Source organism: Drosophila melanogaster, chromosome 2R (genome assembly GCF_000001215.4).
Source record: "Drosophila melanogaster chromosome 2R".
NCBI lineage: Eukaryota > Metazoa > Arthropoda > Insecta > Diptera > Drosophilidae > Drosophila > Drosophila melanogaster.
Window position 1 is genome coordinate 20,726,971 of NT_033778.4, and position 20,664 is coordinate 20,747,634.

Consider the following 20,664-nt stretch of genomic DNA (forward strand, 5'->3'; position numbering starts at 1 on the left):
TCCATAGCCAAAATAAATGATTGAAGGTCGCAGTGTGTTGTTAACCCCTTGCCAAATAGCCAAATATGGCCCATACGCAAGCGAGGCGGGTAGGCGGAGTGCCTGGCCTAATATGTCAACATCAGTGGCACATTAGGTGGGCGGCCAGTTTGCATCTCTTAGGCAGGATTAGCCCTTTTTTTGGCCAGACGCAGAACCCGGCTACATACAGTGGACCGGAGTGGTGACAGATAGTCCAATCACTCAAAATTCAGGCACTATGCCGGATCCTTGAACCAGTGTGCATTAGCAACCAGGACTCGGCCTGTTATTAAATGCTATGCCATGGCAAAAGGGAAGGGTTTTGGCGTGTGGATTCAGTGGGGGGCCTACACCAAATTACCGGGTGATTTCGAGGCTGCACTCGAGACTGGGAGAAAAATGGCCAAACAAGACAGGCGACAAGCGAGCAACGTCCTGTGGGAGTTGCCTTCCTTCCTTAACGAGTGGTGCAATTCCCCCTGCTTCACCATGCAAAATACACGCCCACACGCTTCCAAATAGGCTGGCGTTGCTCGCTCTAGCAAAATGACTAATTTATGAGCCATCAATCACGTGACTGGCTCAGCCATCATCCTTGTGCGTCCGTGTTATCAGCTTTAATATACCCGCTTTAAGGTGGACGAGGTGGGAGCGGAGTAAGCGAAGGCCGGAAACCGGAAGTTGTGCGCCTTGAAGGAAGCAGCCAAAGTGCTGGCACGAACCGGAGAACAGGAAAACAAGAACAGGAGTTCCTCCAACGTTCCACCTAGGGAGAACAACATCATCATCATCATCATCATCATCGTCGTCGTCATCATCATCATGGGGCCACTCGCTCAATTTTACCCATTTATTTCGAGCTCTCATCGCGAGAGAGAGTAAGTTAATTTAAGTCATTGAAACTACATTAAACAAATGACACTCAAACAACGAAAGCCCAGCAAAATCCTTGCCCTTGAGTCTTAATTACTTGCCCAGACCTTTGCTATCATGCTATCCGTCCTGATCCCCTCGAGACCCAGTCCAGTACTTTAGTTGCTGCCATCCGGTTGTCGTTGTTGCTGTTGCAACTGAATGCTGCTGCTAGTCCTCGTCCTGTTTGTCGCTCTCGCGGGCACTTGCGTCAGCAATCGATTCCACGGTGGCTGCCACTACTGCGGCCAGGACTTCACTGTCCAGCCGCGTTCCCCATTTGTGGGCCAACTTATCCTCCGTCTCCTCCTCGCTGGAGGTGATCACGATGACCGGCGAGGAGCTGGGCACTGGTGCTTCCTGCTGATCGTGGTGGGTGTACATGGAGGCTGTCGTCGATACCGTCTCCAATTGAAATGACCGCAAAAAGCGGCTTGGGTTCGGAAACGGTCGTCGGTTCTCCAGGATAAGTTTAATGTCACGCGCAGATTGCCACCAGCTAAACATGTTAAATGTAGTTAACACATGGGAACATATTGATGAAAATAAAAGTGGTAACTTACCGATACCATGGCGTCAGCTGGGACTTGATCAGCATGTAAATGTTAGCAAAGTAAACGGTGATCTGAGGGCGGTAACATTAGATGCGAATAAGCAGAGTAAGTGGCAGTACCGTCATGAACAGGAAGAACAGCATCCAGGACTTGGTCCACAGCTTACTCAGTCCCCAAGAGTGGGTGTGCAGGGCGTAGTACTGGATGCCTACCAGCAGGGTACCGATAATTCCGAATGCCACCAAGGTGAGCAGCGAGAACATCTGGCAGTCCTCCTGCAGTGCCCTGCGACTCATGGCCCTTGAGTACCACAGGCGCAGCGACTGCAGGCAGGTGTACCTGCAACGAAATCTGGAAAGATGCACGGTCCGACCAACAACACAAAGCCGCTAACAAAGCTGTGCTGGTAATTAGGAGGAGTTGCTGCCACAGCAAGTGGAGCACGGGCACAAAGCGAACTCAGCTGATTAAAAAGATGAGAGCCGCAGGCGTCTTTCATCTGCTGCCGCTTCGAGTGGCAGCTACCGACTACTGCCATCTGCTAAGTACACTCGAAAAAAAAATACACATAAAACATGGAACATGATTATTTCGACTGTAATGTTATGTTATTTTGATCTTTCTTTTGATCAATTATTTAAGCAGATTTGGAATGGATTTTCCTTGAAATTTCAGACACCATATGGTCTCTTTTTTCGAGTGTACTTCTTGACTTACCGCAGAGTCTGTTCCGTATTGTACTGGAACTGGCACAGCTCGCAGGTGGTGCAGCGCGAGGTGCTAATCCAACACTCCAGGCAGTGAACATGGACATATGTCAGCGAGCCCTTGCACAAACACGGCGACACGAGTCTGCAAACAAATCGGAGGCGGAAAAGTCGGAAGTTTCAGTGGACGGGCGTGGCAGAGTGGGTGGTAAACAGCGGCAACAATGAAAAATCAGGGGATTAAACAGACAGCCAACCAGATAATCAGGGATAAAGTGCTCGATGGGGAAACTTGGGGTGGGTAAATGCGGAAAAACTGGGGCGGACTGCTGGCGCTGTCTGCAGTGTTAATTTTAATTATTAAAATAAATAAATGCATTCGCTCGCGGGCTCTCTACTAAATGCATTAAATGCCGTGCAATTAATTTCTTGCACAATTTGCGGCTGCACGTGCGTAATTAAATGGAAGTTACAGCAGCACCCTGAAAAACAATATTCAAATGCGGGGATATATTCATTGCCGATTGGGGATTTTGTTAATTATTTCAATACTTTATAATTTATGAAAAACCCCACTGGTGATGGAGATCTTTAAAAAAAAAGTTTAAAATCCAAAAAGGGCAAACCAAAAATTGATTTTTATAAAAATTAATATAGTTAATTAGCTAGTAGGATAGGAATATCGTTCTACAGGGTAAACTAAGTTCTTTATCCCCTCACTTATCCTGCCAACTGAAATGCTACTCACTGTTCGGGATTATCGGCATTGTGACAAATGCGACAGACGAGCGATCCCACCGAGGGCATCGATTCGTTGGATGCGGACTCGTAATTCAGGTTATTGCACTGGGTGGCACCATCGACGCAGTGCCGCAACGTGGCAATGGAGTCTGTGGCCGCGGCTTTGGGTGGGCCAGCGGAATAGGAGGAGCTGGTGGCGGCGGCCAGGACGGCCTCGGTGCTGACCAGAGGATGACTTGGGTGCGGTAGCTTCTGGAACTGAACATTTGGCTTTAGGCCCAGGGAGCAGGCCGGTATCTGTGGATCCTCCGCATCTGCTGTCGTACCATCCTTGTCATAGCACTTCACCTTCTGCCAGGAACTGATGCGGGTCTCCACAACGATCATGCCCGGCGGAGTGTCATCGGCACTACTGGAGGACAGAGCCTCATCAATCTCCATCTCCAGAGTGGTTTCCGGTTTAAGGTCCGACAGACTCCGTGTCAAATTAAGCCTATGGTCACCGGCATTGCTGGTGATATCTAATGGAGATAATGGATGGACATGACATCTTGACTTATATATCCTCCATACGTACCACATTTTTCGCACTCCATTCTTTGATCGGTTCGACGGTTTTTGAATAATGGGGTACCGAAATTAACCAAAAATTTTAATACATCTTTTGTATAATATTGAAGTAGCTTTTGCTATTCTTTTGTTTTGGATGGAATAGGTAATGTGGCGATTCAGTTTGTCAATCGTGTCAAAGGGTACTGCTTGTATTGCTTGTTATGTTAAATAAGTAAAAGTTAGAGATTACTTAAATTATTGAAGTCAATATTAGTCCGTTTTTGTTGCCATTAAATTCAATCGATTTTCTGTTCGATGAAAATTCGTAGACTGGTTTTTTTTTTTAATGAAAGATGCATGCCGTAATGGAGGCAGTTAAGCATGCGGTGGCTGGAAAACAAACTTGTCCCGCAGCCAAGTTGCCCACATTAATTGTAATTGACAGACTGGAACCGCGCTGTCAGTGCCCACGCAAAAACTGCCTTCCACGGGCAGCCCGCACCAAGTGGTGCTTTTCCTCCGGCGCCTTCTGTTCTTCCTCCGCCTCCAGTGCACCCATAAACTCAAAATTGAAAGTGTAACAGTTACGGCAAATAACTTTGCCGGCGCTTGGCTTCCATTATGCGCCACTCTACGCGGAGGAGCAGGATTCCTCGGGTAATTTATGCCCCTGCCGTTAGTTCGTTAGCCGTGAGTTTTCCGGGCGGGATGGGTGCCATTTCCATATCAGCTGACACTGCCGTCGCCTCTCGCATTTCGCTCTCTTCGGATACCATGTTTCGCCAGAGTTGAGGATACACTTTTTGGATCCTATGAAATGTATTAAGCACTTAACAGCGAAAAATAGTTTATATCTAAAAGTTGGAGCTTGCATAAAGATAAATTCTGGAGTAACAAGCATTTCGGAGATTCCTTCCGTCGAAACGTAATCAATGTTGAATTAGCTGGCTCAATAAACTTAAGTACAAACTTTTGTAATTGAATCATGATAGAAAGTGTTATTATGGATCTGTTCTGTTCAGCATTAATTGAGCAATAAATGCCAGGGTATTCAAGTCTTCGGTCCGCAGTGGCAGCCATCTGTACTTGTTTTTCGACCATCCTTGCCGGAAGCTGGCGTGGAATCCGCTTGTTCAACTTGACTTCACAGCATTGTCCGTTCACTGTTGATTTATTACGCGCCGAGTGCCGCCAACGTTTTCATAAACGCTTCTCCGCGGCTACATCAGCGAACATGAGCACAAGCAATTTACTCGTGTAATACCAGCGGCATCGAGCTGGCTGGAAATGAAAAAAGTATATTAAACAAAGTTTTAGGCTTTGTGAAAAGGCAGCGAACCCTTTTTAATGGCGGCGACCTTCGTTCGCCGAATTTGGAGGCCGGCGAAAAAAGAGGAATCAAAATCTGTTTACAACTTTGTTTACAAAAATGCTGCCATTGAAGTCTTCATTTGTTTATTGTCATGGTGGCAAGAAAAACAATTTAATTTGGCTCAAGTTCATTAAGTGCAGACCCAGTAATTTGCGAATTTAGAAATTGGATACCGCTTTCCGCAGGGCTTAATGTAACTTTTCACGCCATTTCCTAAGCTCGGACAAAGCCAGTGTGGCAACAAACTAACAACTGCAAGTGCAACTGCAACAGCAAGAGCTATAGCCACTGCAAGTGCAACTATTTTTGGCTCCGTCGAGTTTTGGCCAAGTCTAAAGTCTCTCTTGGTTAGAGACGCAGAAAATGCGTCAGCAAAGTTTTTAATGTATTTTCGCCAAGTTTTCCACACGCTCGCACACAAGCACACACACATGCACACTTAGACTAAAGCAACCTCAGCTGAAACTTCTTTCATTTGGCATTTTCCTGTGAGATGACAGAAAAACAAAAAGGGAAAGTAAGGGTTGAGGAGATGAGTAGTGGTGCACGTAGAGTGAAAGTTTTCGGCCGCAGCGAACACACAAAGTGTTAAATAATATAAAACTATGCTTGTGGTATTTATTTAAACCTAAAGACATTACGAAAATTATACCACCAGCAAAGTTTCAGAACTCACGGGACTGCTCTGCAGCAACCTGTCGTCCCTCGGTGGCGAAATCCTGGGATTGGGACAACTTCTTGACAGGGGATATGTCTGAGAATCGGGTCGAGAGTCGTCTTGGCTGGAGCTGAAAAACTTTTCACTTTTGATTTTCGCCGCCCTTTAGCTTTCAGCTGGAATTAAATATTAAAGCGCTGGCCTGGAATATCTAATTGAGCAACTCCGAATCGGGCGCTATAAAGCTAACATTCGGATAGTTATATTGTTTCTGCCGCCTGTCGCGTTTACAGTTCATTTGGATTTCGCTTTACGGCGTGCAGAAATCACAATGGTACATTACTCATACGCACTGTGTGCCAGCGACAATAACGAACGGGTAAATCGCTCTCAATGTTGCCAAGATTTGACCTTTTCTTTCCTTCTGCTGGCATCGAACGATTTAATTTACATTTACCCAAGACAATTCGCCTATGAAAATGGGGGGCGTAAAAGCGGCAGTAGCTCATAAAAGTTTTACAAGCGAATGATTTTTATTTTTACGTATTACGTGACCGCTTTTTAGTCTCGATTTGAATGAATTTATTGGATCGCCAATAGTTAGCTACTATAAACACCCATCGGAGTTTCTAAAATCTAAAGCCGCAGGGCCAAGCAATTAAATTTATTAATGAGGTAGCATATTTTCTACTTTAATGTTGACAGTCGGCTAACATTTAAAGTTTTCGTGAGCTGAAGGCGGGGCCGCAAAACTTTTTCCATGTAATTAAAATTGAGTATCACAATAGCCGGGAACAACCAGGGAAACTAAGGTCGTCAAATAAATTGGAAACAATGTGCCAAAAAGGGCACAAAGTGTGTGGGCGGTGGGCTAGCAAGAAATCACGGGCCGCTTTATTTGGGGCAAAAGCAGAGACACAAAATCATGGTTAATGGCTTTCCCCAAAAGATTTTCCAGCCAAGGACGAAGGCCAATGCGAAGGCAAAGGCGCTAGGCAATCAAATGAAAATGTAATTCGAGCAATAATAAAAATGCTACCGAATAAAGGCTGAAAATGGCGTCAAAGCTGTCTTATTGCTGGCTGCTTTTGGACATTCGAAAAGGATTGAAGGCTATTTGAAACAATTGGAAATTGCGCTGAGCAAGCAGCTTTGACAAAATTGGACCACCGATCCCACTGACCTTACGACCAGTCTGGCTTAAAGAGTTTCGCAATTGTCAAGGGCCATTTGTATGAGAATCTTTCATTTCCTAGCAACGGGGCGTATACGTAACGTTGGCCTTTTCACGCTGAAATGTATTCGGCTTAAGCGTGCGAACTTTTTCTTGTTTTTCACCACCCGACTGTGCTTTGTTTGTTTGCTGATTAAATGGCAGTAACGAAAAGCAAAATGTTAAAGATTAACCAACGCCGGAACACCAACAAAAAACAAAAAAAAAAAACAAAAAACGTAAAAGGAAAGTAAACTTTGCGCTTTGTTTTTCATTTTGCCACCTCATCGTCCCAACTCCTGGGAGTGTTTGGGAATAACAGCAGACAAAACACGTTTAACTCACTTGCGAGAAAAAAAAACTTTTAAGTGCGGAATTTGTAATGCTCCCGAAACTTTTGCCACGCGGCAAGCGGTCCAACTGAGAAAACCACTTCATTCCGATCCCTTTGCTGTATCTTTCCTTGTAGGTCTCTTGGATACGCAAACGTGATCTGCATATACTCACCGCCGGCGGCACAACCTACACATCCGATCAGCGTTTTCAGGTAAGCCAGCATCCCTAACAATCGCGCCATTCCGGATGGAAACTTAAAGTTTTCCGTGTCCTCGCCACAGGTTCTGCGACCCGATGGCTCCGCCAATTGGACACTGCAAATCAAGTATCCGCAGCCACGTGACTCCGGCGTCTACGAGTGCCAAATCAACACGGAGCCCAAGATGTCCCTGTCGTACACCTTCAACGTAGTGGGTGAGTTATGACCATGGTTCTCTAGCTTTCTTCGGACAGGGTAAACAACTTAATTTTCATTTTCCTCAGACCTTTTCACAATATTTTCAAAGGAAATAGATTTTTTGTTTACAGGAAGCAGCATTCTTATTTTGTCTTAATGTAATTGGTCTTTAAGAAGTAATATTTTGATATAATCCCCACTGTAGTTTCATTTTTACCTCACAAGCTGTGTGGACTTAAGCATACTTCAGGTAAAAGAACTTTGGGTAATAAAAGTTCAACTGTAGTTGTAAATAACATACAGTCGTTGCCAGAGCCATTCCAATTGACTTTAATCCCCAAAACTTGTGCCCATCTAGACAAGAGATGTGCAACAGTTTGTGTTATCTCATAACCATTATCAATGATTCACATACGGAGCTTGATAATCAAAATTTCGACCATTATCCGGCACTGCAAAGTGGGCCAATCGAAACGGTGGGCGAGGGGAAAAGAAGGCTGGCTCGGAATTGGTAACAAACCACTGAAGTGATTACTTTTATGGGCTAAGCTCTTGAAGCTCTCCAGCAGTTTTGAGCAAACTATGCAGGTTTCCAGGAGCTTAAGCAAGCCATACAATATGCATGGTATTTTCCCAGGACCTCCTTCGGAACATGTGAGCGTAGTTCGTTTGCCATATTGGCCACCCGTCGAGCGACTCAGCCAGCTTCCTTTCTCCACTGCTGTTCGTGATTATAAAATTTTCAATTCGATTATGTGCAAATTGGCTTGCTGAGCAGTACAATTTGATGGTTAAAACGTGAGCAAGTGCCTACTGCTTAACTCTTTTCCTTGCCAATTCGTCCGGGTAATTAGTGTACACTTCAGGTCAGAAGATTCGAAGGCTACGAACCCTTGTCACACATCAGAAATTGGGTTCTGAAAAGACGTTATCCTTGGCAGCACACTCGGCCAGTTGAAAATTGTGTAAGCCATGTTTGTGGGTTTTTCGGTTTCGTTCCTGTTCGGTGCATTTTTATCGCATTTAATATTAGCAAAATGCATTTGGCTAAAAGCTTCTGGTGCGGAAGAGTGCTCTCAATGAGCTTATTTGATCTCTGATTTGCCCGCCCCCCAAAAAAAACGCTCGCCCATGTTGTTTTAGCCACACCACATGGCCAAGCGACTTTTGGGCAGTTTAAAATGCTTTGGTCAGGCCCCGGAATCGGTTATGAATCTTTTAGTGAGTCCGGGAATATGAACGAGAGCTTTGAATATACACATACATATGTTTACACGCATGCTGAAGCTGCCTGCTGCCTGCTGACTGCTCCACTACCACTACCACTGTCTGTGTATGCAAACTTGACAGGCTGACAAGTCAGCTTCAAACACTCACTGAGTCACAGAGCCAGAGACAGACACATAGAGTCATAAATATTACATTTGCGGAAATGCAAATGACTGCTAGGCGGCTGCATATAACCGGCCACGCCCACACAACGCCCAACAGCATGGTATGCTGTGGAACTCATTTGAATGCCCAAAAAGAAATGTGCATATAAAATATTCGACATGCCACTCACGCGGAAACAGCAAACAGCAGGCCAGTGCGAACAGTGAAGTGAAAACCATTAAAGCCACAAAATATCCATAGCCTACATACATCGTACGTCTCAAGTTGCATGGGCAGAAGTGGTATGAAATTATCACTTAGGTGGTTTAAAGAATGCCAAGTAATTTAAAAGTAAACGCTTATTCATTTTTCATACTTAAGCCATTCTCTTTCGCTTTATTGTGTCTCCACTGTGCTGGGCTATGCCGTCATTGTCGCTGTAAACAAGTTTGTTGTTATACCAGAATTTTTATGCGCTTATGCAAATAAAAAATTGTGCACTAAAAATTCCATAAATTTATGTTTTTTCTTCCACGGCTGCTGTTTCTTTTCGTAGCGTAGTGAAAATTCTATTACACACCATTCGCAACGAAAATAAAAGCGAGAGATGAAAGTGGAGTGAGTACGCGGCGAATGATAAACAAAACAGCGCCAAGTTGACCAGAGGCATCATAAACATAAATCGCCTTCAGTCTGGGCCGTTCCTTCCGCCTCCTTCGCCCACTTAAAACCGCCCACCACCACCCACAGACTTCCGCCTTGGCCGCAATATTTTTGACATTTTAATGCTGCAGCAGCCGCTTCAATTGCTTAAATTATCAACTTTATGTACTCGACTCCAGAAAAATGTAGCATGGCCAAGACCCCAACCCACGCCGTTGTAGGTGTCAAAAGTGGGAGCATGTTTATATGCACATAGATAGCTGCAGACTCGACTCGATTTAATTTTGAATTTAGGGCAAATTACCAAACACGCTGATAAAGCGAGCAAATTGTAAATTAAATTATGTGTCCCTGTACCACTCAAACTGAGCGACAACAAGAGAACAGAGACCCAACTGACAGCCCAAGGACGAGCAGCAGGATAAGTGCTGCTGGGGCGAACAAAATAAATCGAGAGAGTAGAAGAGCTGCAGTTGACCGACTTGGCTATACTCTAGCTCATCATGGCTCATCTCAATATACAGCTATACAGCAGGACTTCTACAATCCACTGTTCCCTTTCATTATTAAAATCTTAAAGTAGAATTGCAATGGTTGTGAGAAACTTAAGTACCCCTTGGAAAGCGTATAATAAGAAAGGTGTTGTTGATGCTTCTGGAAAAATTTGTTTACCAGCGTAAATGTAATCAAGCGTAAACGCTACCTTTCTTAGTCGACAAGGGATGGGCAGAAGGTGGAGTGAAAAAAAATTGCACAGCCAGCGGAAGAGCTGCAGCCAGCCGAAGGATCTAAGGATCTGTGGGGCGGGAGCTGGAATTGAAGGTAATTTGAATGCGTAGCTGACAAGATGGAGATGCCAAGTAGATGGCTCATTTTGGGCACCATAAACCAACACTTTGCCTCGCTGATGCTGTTGACATTAGCAGCCAGCAAATTGCATGCAATCAAGCGCAAATAATAATCCAAAGCATAAGCAACAGCAACTCACAAGCAATAAACAGCCTCGGGCTGCAGGACTTCATCCCTTTCAGGACAACGTTTAAAACTCACATTTAACGGGCTCGGGAAGTTACAAATTAAGATAAATTGCCAAAGGGATAAGCCGGATTCATAAGCTCTATTCAGTTAGGAAACAAATTAAAATCTAAAATTATAAGTATATAATCCATAAAATTGATTGAAAACCAAAGCTGTCAAAGTATTTAATTTAAGTTATTCTTAATAAATAGTTCGAAGGCAAACGATGAAAATTCACAAACTCCTGATACTGAAGCGTTGAATAACTAAAGCGATAATAACTTCCATTGGGACACTTTCTTGTGGAAGTGGCTTTTATTATTTCCCTTTTCCCTCAAGCGGCACTAAATTAGTTTCAGCTCGGGGAGTTTTCTTTGGCAGCTTGAATGGAAAAATAATTGTGTGCCTCGAAAATCCATTAACGTGGCCTTGCCAAAAACAAAGAAATCGTTATGAGCCAGAATTTTGCAGCAATACTCGAAAGCGCCCAATTGTTTTCTGGGGTTAATAGAGGAGAACCTAGAAAATGTTGGCAATTATAATGCACATTGATTGCTCAAGAAGCGAACACTTGAGCCGTCGTCTTAAAAGTTAAGCGATTCTCATTGTCTTGCCAAAAGTTAAATTGTTGTTGCACTGTTTTCCACCTGACCCAAATCGCATGCAAATTGTACGTGAGCGAGAAGTTTACCTTAGCCTAAAATACACAACAAATGGCCAAGTGAAGCAAGTGGTCGGGCTTACGGAATAAGTTTTTATAAGTAAGTTAAGTTGCAAGGACGAGAGAGCAAGGACTCGGCCCAATTTGCCCGGCAATCAAATGTTTTACTTCCCATTTCGTTCATTTGCTGCTCAAATTACATTCTACAGCGAATGCCTAGACCAAAAAATGCCCTAATGATAAATTACTCAGATATTGCCGAGAAATAGGATAAACGAGCTGCGAGGGTGGAGGGTGGTTGGCAAATGATTAATGTCTCTGCAGCAATGTCGAATTATTAATAATAATAATAATCACAACAATGGAGACTACTGAAAAGGCCGAAATTCGGGACTTGGTCGGTTGGTGAGCAATGATGATGTTTTGGCATTCTCATTTCATCGTTTTTATTTTCCTTTCGGTGGAATGAGGACAGCTGAATGGCACGGGAATTCTGACAGGCAAATGGAAATGAAACTGATGGGAGGCGGAATACTTCATCAATTGTGCTGGCAATGCGGCTGACTTATACAAATTGAATTTGTTTATTTGATTTGACAATTAATTCCAAGCAATTGCACGTCCGCGTTCGATTAATTGTCGGCCCAAAAAAATTTAAAGAGGCCCATAGGCTTGGCTTAAAGATAAGGCCCCGTATTCAGCACGGCCCAGTTTGATATTGTTTTTCGTGCAATAAATACCGAGATGTTGTTACATGTGTGCAAACATGCATCAACACTGGCGAAGGGTAATAAATTTTTACAGCTTGGCTCCGCAAACGAGTGAAGCAGAAGGATTCCAGAGCAGGCTGCTCCGATGCACCGATGCAGGCCCCAAAAAGTATGCCATGTTTTGTGCCGAGCCCCTGTTCAGCAAAGTTCATCGCTCCAAATGTTTATGGCCATATAGGCTTATGCGCATTTTATGCGCGAAATCAAGAAAAATGAAAATGCATTTCCCAGACCCCAATCCCTTCGTCCTCCGGCACCTTGCCTCGTTTGCTACTTTCTGCTGCGGCTGCACAAAAATTCTCCACTGTCTGAGCCCGAGCTGGCTGTGTGTAAACAAGGCTCGGCAAGGACTTTGTTTGCCAGGAGAGTCCGGGATGGCATGGCTGTGGAACGGGGACTTTGGCTTGTGGCCAGGAGTAGACTTTGCAACTTTTCGGCCTGGGTCAACAGCGGCCAGGCCTAATGAAAACTTCAAATAGCCGTGTGGGTTGACTGACTGGCCAGCAGCTCACCAAAGCTCATCCAAAATGCAGCTTGCCAATTGCCCGGTCCACTTAATCTAATTATAGTTAAATAACCAAAAAACCAATTCGATCGCCGACGTGTGAAGACGTTTTTATCGTGCTCCGCACAAAATCGGTTGTTTTGAGTGAAGTGAACGCCAAATAAAATAAACTAAATAAAAAATCTGAAAGCGAAAGAGACGCTCTATGCGATGCAAGATCGCTTAAATACATAGTGAATTGTTATCTTAAATAATAAAACTATGAGTCAGAATGACACTCGCGCCCAGCGTCAGCGCGAGCATGACGAACGCCGACTCTCAATTCAGCGCAACAACGCGTACTTCTCCTACGTCTCACCGACAATCCCAAACGCAGACATCGAGCGGTCAATAACCCATAGCCCAGGAAACCTTCTTCTACCAACAAATCAAGAAAGAGCGCGCTCCTGCTCTCCCGCTCTATTGGCTCCGACAGAAGCCCCGCTACCTCCAACAACAACAGCTGGAGAGGGACCGGCAGCCCGCTCTGCCTCGTCATCGGCTGCACCCGCTCACGGTCTGACTAAGTCAGCGAAAGCAAAACCGCTAGCAATAAACGGTACTGCTGCACTGCCAGCAAAACAAAACGAAAACGTAAACAAAAAAGCTGGGTCGACCTGGCAGACTGGAATGGACCGCTACATTACAATAAAGCGAAAGCTCAGCCCGGAAAATTCAGATTTGGGAAACAAGCCGAAAAATACACGCGATAACTCTACCTTGATCAAAAATGTAGCCCCTGCAAATACCAACAGATTTGCCTTGCTGGTAGATACCGCTGAGGACGTGCCGCTGGGATCCGTTGATATCGAACCGAAGAAAACAAAGCCTCCGCCAATATACATCCGCGAGAAGAGCACAAGCCGTCTTGTAAATACTTTGATTGGCCTTATTGGGAAAGATAGCTTTCATATAACTCCCCTCGTAAGAGGTACTATCAACGAAATCAAACTTCAGACGAAAACGGAGGACGACTACAGAAAAGTCACAAACTATTTTACCGCACAAAAAATAGGCTTCTACACCTACCAGCTTAAAAGCAGCAAGGGCCTGCAAGTAGTCCTGAAGGGCATTGAGTCTGATGTTACGCCCGAAGAGATAACTGAGGCGCTAAAGGAAAAGGGATTTTACGCCAAAAACGTGTTCAATATCAAAAACAGAAACAGGCAGCCCCAACCACTCTTCAAGATTGAGCTTGAACCAGAAAACAAGCCTCCTAGAAAAAACGAGGTTCACCCAATTTACAAACTCCAGCTCCTTTTGCACCGTAGGATCACGGTAGAAGAGCCGCACAAACGCAACGCTCCTGTACAATGTACAAACTGCCAAGAGTATGGCCACACGAGGTCATATTGTACACTTCGCCCGGTGTGCGTAGTCTGTGGAGATCTCCACGACTCCAAACAGTGTCAAATTAACAAAGAAAATGCATGCGAGAAAAAATGTAATAACTGCGGGGGCAATCACACAGCAAACTACAGAGGCTGTCCAATCTACAAAGAGCTGAAAATCCGTCTTCACAAAAGAATGAACACGGCGCGGGCACACCAAGGATCAGCTACCCTGATACCATCAGAGACAAATCCTGAAGTAATTTTCTCGAAAGCAGCTAGTTTCGCTCCCTGGCCTACATTCAACACTAACAAGACAACATTTGCTAACGTTTTAAAATCAGGTATGACGCCTCCAACCCAAAACTCCCGAACTCCACATGAAGTGCACACAAAATTAGACACACAACAAAACTATCACCCAGCTGCGCAGCAGGAAACAAAAACTGAAGCTATGATGCAAGCCTTACAACAGAGCATGATGGAATTTATGACATTTATGAAGACCACCATTCAAGACATGATGCGTAATCAAAACCTTTTGATACAAATGCTTGTAGCCCAACAATCAAATAAATAATGGCTACCTTACGCATAGCTACGTGGAACGCCAATGGCGTCTCACAGCGCAAACTTGAGCTAGCTCAATTCCTACATGAGAAGCATATCGACGTAATGCTTCTTTCGGAAACTCATCTCACAAGCAAATACAATTTTCAAATAAGAGACTACCATTTCTACGGTACAAATCATCCCGACGGAAAAGCACACGGTGGCACCGCCATACTCATAAGGAACCGTATGAAGCACCACTTTTACAAAGAATTTGCGGAAAATCATCTTCAGGCCACATCTATCAACATACAGCTGGATGACAACACTCTCCTTACACTAGCGGCCGTATACTGCCCCCCCCGTTTCACAGTATTAGAAGCTCAATTCCTGGATTTCTTCCAAGCACTAGGGCCACACTTCATTGCAGCAGGCGACTACAACGCTAAACATACTCACTGGGGATCGCGACTTGTGAACCCAAAAGGAAAACAGCTTTATAAGACGATAATAAAAGCCACTAATAAACTTGACCATGTTTCCCCCGGGAGTCCTACATACTGGCCATCAGACCTCAATAAGCTGCCAGACCTGATCGACTTCGCAGTTACGAAAAATATTTCCCGCAGTTTGGTTAAAGCTGAATGTCTGCCGGATCTCTCATCTGATCACTCGCCTGTACTAATTCACCTCCGCCGATACGCAGAAAACGTGAAACCACCAACCAGATTGACCTCTAGCAAAACAAACTGGCTCAGGTATAAAAAATATATAAGTTCACATATTGAGCTAAGCCCAAAACTCAATACTGAATCTGATATAGAGAGCTGCACGTGTGCATTGCAATCCATCCTTACTGCAGCAGCTCTTACTGCAACACCCAAAATAACAAATAATACAATTAATTCAAAAAAGACCAACGTACAAATCGAGCAACTCGTCCACGTAAAACGTCGCTTACGCAGAGAATGGCAATCTTCCAGATCCCCAACTGCAAAACAAAAGCTAAAAGTAGCCACACGGAAACTGGCCAACGCTCTGAAACAAGAAGAGGACGACGATCAGCGCCGATACATAGAGCAACTCACACCAACAGGCACAAAACAAAAGTCACTGTGGCGAGCCCACTCAACTCTTCGCCCACCGACTGAAACCGTTTTGCCGATAAGGAATTCATCAGGTGGCTGGGCCCGTAGTGATGAAGACAGAGCCAACACATTTGCCGCTCACCTACAAAATGTGTTCACGCCAAACCAGGCTACTAGCACATTCGCGCTACCGTCCTATCCCGTAAACCGCCATCAGCAACACACCCCAATTGTGTTTCGTCCTAAAGAAATAACTAAAATAATCAAAGACAATCTCAGCCCGAAAAAATCCCCCGGCTACGACCTTATAACACCAGAAATGATCATCCAGCTGCCACATTCTGCAGTTCGCTACATAACCAAGCTCTTTAATGCCATCACCAAACTTGGTTACTTTCCACAACGATGGAAGATGATGAAGATCATAATGATTCCAAAGCCTGGTAAGAACCACACAGTCGCTTCATCTTACAGACCAATAAGTCTACTCTCATGCATTTCGAAACTATTCGAAAAATGCCTGCTGATCCGACTTAATCAACATCTGATATACCACAATATAATCCCAGCCCACCAATTTGGATTTCGCGAAAGCCACGGAACCATTGAACAGGTGAATCGTATTACAACGGAAATAAGAACTGCATTTGAATATCGCGAATACTGTACAGCAGTATTTTTAGACGTATCCCAAGCATTCGACAAAGTCTGGCTCGACGGCCTAATGTTTAAAATTAAAATATCCCTACCCGAAAGCACACACAAACTTCTAAAGTCTTACCTCTATGACAGAAAGTTTGCAGTGCGGTGCAACACTGCCACTTCCACTGTTCATACAATTGAGGCTGGAGTCCCCCAAGGCAGCGTTCTTGGGCCAACCTTATACCTCATCTATACAGCCGACATCCCTACAAATAGTCGCTTAACGGTATCCACATTTGCCGACGATACAGCTATCCTTAGCCGTTCAAGGTCCCCTATCCAAGCTACAGCACAGTTGGCACTGTACCTCATCGACATTGAGAAGTGGCTCTCTGACTGGCGAATAAAAGTAAACGAGCAAAAATGCAAGCACGTGACGTTTACGCTAAACAGACAAGACTGTCCTCCGCTCTTGTTGAACAGCATACCACTCCCGAAAGCAGACGAGGTAACGTACCTAGGAGTACACCTAGACAGAAGACTCACATGGCGCAGGCACATTGAAGCCAAAAAAACCCAACTTAAACTCAAAGCCAACAACTTACACTGGCTCATCAACTCTGGTTCTCCGCTCAGCCTAGATCACAAGGTCTTGCTCTACAATTCTATATTGAAACCAATCTGGACCTATGGCTCACAGTTATGGGGCAATGCCAGCAACAGCAATATTGACATCATTCAGCGAGCACAATCAAAGATTCTGAGAACCATCACTGGGGCACCGTGGTACGTTCGGAGTGAAAACATCCAAAGAGACTTAAATATCCCATCAGTTACCAACGCAATCACGGAACTTAAGGAAAAATACCATAGCAAGCTTCACACGCACCCCAACCACCTAGCGCGAGGTCTAATCCAGCTCAGCAGCCGTTCCCGTCTCCGGCGAAAGGACCTACCAACCCAGCGAATAAATTATTAGGGCCGTTTAAACATAGAACAGTTGGAAAAATAATACAACTGTTCAAAAAATACTTGTTATAGTTAAGATTTTTAAACTTATTGTTAGTTCTTATACAAGAAGATTCAATAAATAAAAGCAAAGTAAAAAAAAAAAAAAAAAAAAAAAAAAAAATAACCAATTTTCCACAGGACCTCCTCTCGCAGCGATTCCCATTTATTCCGACTGTCATGCGGGTTCGCACCTGGGCAAAACCCCATTCCAAACCTAAGATCCTTTGGAAACACATCCTTTCCCCACCCCGTGGGAACCACAGGCGCGTTGTCAGCTGCATGTGTGTGTGAGTGTGAGTCTGGGAGGCAATAATTTTCGCAGCCACGGCTCCTTGCACTGCGAGGTTGGCAAAAGTCATAGACGGTTAGCTTTCGCTGCCACAATTGTTTTGCCAGGTACACATATACACATACACATGCATAGAGTACAACAACGGCCATCAGCGACAACAACATGCCTCACTCGGCACTTTTGCCACCTTTTTCCACTTTTCTCGCTTTCCTCGGAACACTGGGGCCTAGATATATATGTGCGGGTCTATAAAACACCCAGATAATCGCCCAGCATGTTCGAATTCCATTTGGGTTTGGCTCTGCTCCCTCTTTGTTTTGGGGATGTATATTACTTTTTCCACTTGGCATTTCATTTAGATTAACATTTTTGGGACGCACACCTACATCTACAACTCTGATTTAAGGACCGACTTAAAGGTTGCCTGCCGAAGGAGTTATGGAAAAATCATCAGGCTCACACTTCCCCACTCTCCCCACATTTCCGTACTGCTTTTTGGAGCATTCAAATTTCGTTTTGTTCGCTTTTTGCCACACGATTGAATGGCAGGCAGCGCGCAGCAAAAGCTTAGCCACATCAATGGGAATATGAGTGTGTGTTTCAGCTCGATACAGATGTTCCAGTTGCAATACGCCCACATCCCGCCCCCCCCCCCTTCTCTCCTTTTTTGGCTGCAATTTATTTCACTGGCTTTGCGGTTGTTTAGGGCCTGAAAAATTCTCCTCTCTAGCAATTTACGACAGTGAAAGTGGAGCAGAAGCGAAAGAGTTTCAGCCGTCGCATTTAGCGTTCACTTTGGGAGAAAAATGGATTTTAAGTTTGAGGGAAGGGCTATTGGGACGCGATCCATTAAGGCGACTGTCAGCCATCATAAGCTTTAAGTACAAATCACATTTAGCGGCTGCCCATGATGATGTTACTCAATTGAAATCATTGACGCTGCGACAACAAAAGGCACTTCAATGGTTGACATTTTGATTTCGTGGCCCAAAATGGAAGGCAGAAAATTCTTTCCAATCTGCCAGGCTTTTTGTCTTTTTTCTTTTTTTTTTTTCGTACCCAATTCCGCTGAGAGTGTCGGCGGAAAAAACAGCTAGCTAGCTGCAGGTATCACCGCAATGCCCGACTGCCTTTTATATGGCATAACAAAAGCTTATCGCCAGCATAATAGAGACACGCGTCTGTGTAATAAAGTAGGGACCAGGCTCGGCAGTACACACACTTGTACACACTGGCAGACAAACGTGCACTTGGACGTTATCATTAACATTATTATTATTATCATTGTTACGGAAAAGAGGGAAAAGACTTGGCTTTGTGTACTGCCAGCTTAAGTGACTTTTTGTTCTCTGTTTCATTTCGTATCTTGAATTTTTCTTCTTGTTGTGCTTTTTTTTTTTTTGCAGAACTCAAAGCGGAAATCTTCGGGCCCAGCGATCTGATGGTGAAAACCGGCAGTGACATAAACCTAACATGTAAAATTATGCAAGGACCCCACGAGCTGGGCAACATATTCTGGTACAAAGGTGCGTATGCGTAATGAACTTCGGTGAGCCTGCACCTTGGCCCATTTAGGCGTACCTCCACCTCATTTACGCAATTCAATTTGCTACTCTTCACATTACAGGCAGCGAAATGCTTGATGGCAAGGGAGAAAACGAAATCGACAGCTCCATGGCCCGGATTCGCGTCGAGGATGATTGGACTGACGGCCTGACTTCCAGGTATGTAACGACTCGGCATTCCACCATTCAGCCATTCCGCCATTACGCTATTCCGGCATTCCGAACGGCAAACGTGCAAATGTGTGCCGAGCATTTCAGTTATTTCGCATTAAAATACCGCCTCACTTAATTAAGAACAGGTACCCAACACGCGGCATAGGCAAGTTTAAAGCCCATCCTAGCCGGCCTGTGATAGGCTGCAGTCCTGCAGCCATGTCCTCTCACTAGCCGGCCGGTGGAAACACGGACCACGACTTTGAATGACATTTTAAGGCCAAAGCGAAGGACCAAAGGACCCAGTGGCAGTCTGGCTCTAAAGAGCATCGAATCAGTGCAGAAGTTTCCTTACTCCTCTGCAGAGAGATGTAGTACTCCTTAGAGAATAACTTTCGAAAACCGGTTATTTTTAAAATAATATTTACACAGCTTAGTTGTATAAATAGGTTCCAATTTGGCCATAAAAAAATAGCTTCATCGTTACGATCTGGTCTTATTACTCCATTACTTAGCTTCATCACTTTACTGTGTGCCGTAGTTTCCCGTGTGTGACTTTTAATTTGCGCTAGTCAAAGTCTAAGCCGGATTTGAGCCCGAAGTCTGTGGCCGTTGTAGCTATTTGCCGAGTTTTAGTTTCTGCCACGCGATCATTGCCCATTTATGCTGTTAACTAACGACGCAGACGACCATAAAATGCAGGTGCCGTCGACGGAGATGAAAAGGGATTAGAAAACGTTCTTGAAAAGAAGTACACTGAAAATCATGCCTTAGCCTTTTATTCCCATTAAAATGTTTAACCAGAGCTCTAGGTTAAGAATAGGGGAGAAAGTTGAATTCAAATATCAAGTTGATACTATATAAATGGCATGAAAAAAACACAAAAATTTTGATAAGTAGTAAAATTTGAAAATTTGTACTGCGAAACTAACAAAGCATACCTCATTAATGAAAGCGTACAAAAAATGCTGATACCGGTAACGAACTCATTGAAGTGACAGCAACTAATTAAGTTAATGTAAGATAACTTTTTAACATTAAATTACAAACAAAAAAAAAATAATTATTTTCCCTCAATGCAAAGTAACTTTGAATTAGAGTCAGTGGTGGAGGCAGCTCGGTACACATTATGCTATCGCATAAAGTAGCAAAAGTTTTGTGATTTTTGTTGTTTTTCCTTTTTTTTTTGGCTCTGGCCGTTTGGCTTTGTTCCCCAACCTCTGTGCACTACCATTTCCATTCCAGCCACTGCATTTCACTTTCTCTATGCTTTCTCTTCCCGATTCTCCACGGTACTCCACACTGCTTCACGTTGCTCTGTGGCACAGATTAAAAATCAAGCGCGCCATGCCCGGCGATACCGGCAACTACACCTGTGTGCCGACGGTGGCAAAAACCTCGAGCGTCTATGTGCACGTAATTATTGGTAAGTAAGGACTGGCATTGCAACAACGGGCTTAGCCCGGCTAGCGTTTGTTTGTGTGCTGTCAGGGAGTTTTGCATGTTTATGACGGGAAGTGGAAGTTGCCTGTTAGCAG

At 44.4% G+C, this 20,664-nt stretch overlaps 2 protein-coding genes across 3 annotated transcripts in view, besides 1 other annotated feature; one reads left to right on the forward strand and one right to left on the reverse strand.

Annotated features, from left to right (window-relative positions):
- dpr1 (defective proboscis extension response 1) overlaps positions 1-20,664 on the forward strand; it is a 51,960-nt gene that overhangs the window by 28,488 nt on the left and 2,808 nt on the right. For both annotated transcript variants that reach the window (NM_206186.4, NM_001299716.1), the window contains exons 3-7: positions 7,200-7,277; positions 7,348-7,480; positions 18,815-18,934; positions 19,036-19,132; positions 20,455-20,552. In NM_206186.4, the coding sequence (NP_995908.2) occupies positions 7,200-7,277; positions 7,348-7,480; positions 18,815-18,934; positions 19,036-19,132; positions 20,455-20,552 (526 nt within the window). The remainder of the gene's footprint in view (positions 1-7,199; positions 7,278-7,347; positions 7,481-18,814; positions 18,935-19,035; positions 19,133-20,454; positions 20,553-20,664) is intronic.
- Positions 859-3,640, reverse strand: CG13442 (uncharacterized protein). Its single transcript, NM_137667.4, has 6 exons — positions 3,513-3,640; positions 2,943-3,456; positions 2,205-2,339; positions 1,607-1,826; positions 1,497-1,558; positions 859-1,432 (listed from the first exon to the last, which is right to left on the reverse strand). The coding sequence occupies exons 1-6, from the start codon at positions 3,529-3,531 to the stop codon at positions 1,105-1,107; spliced, it is 1,278 nt and encodes a 425-aa protein (NP_611511.3). The 5' UTR covers positions 3,532-3,640; the 3' UTR covers positions 859-1,104.
- Positions 12,532-17,231: a mobile genetic element.

Coding starts and splice junctions, on each gene's coding strand:
- CG13442 (NM_137667.4), bottom strand. Junction 2,340..2,942: donor AATGCCGATAATCCCGAACA/GTGAGTAGCATT, acceptor ATTTGTTTGCAG/ACTCGTGTCGCCGTGTTTGT. Junction 1,433..1,496: donor CAGCTGACGCCATGGTATCG/GTAAGTTACCAC, acceptor TAACATGTTTAG/CTGGTGGCAATCTGCGCGTG.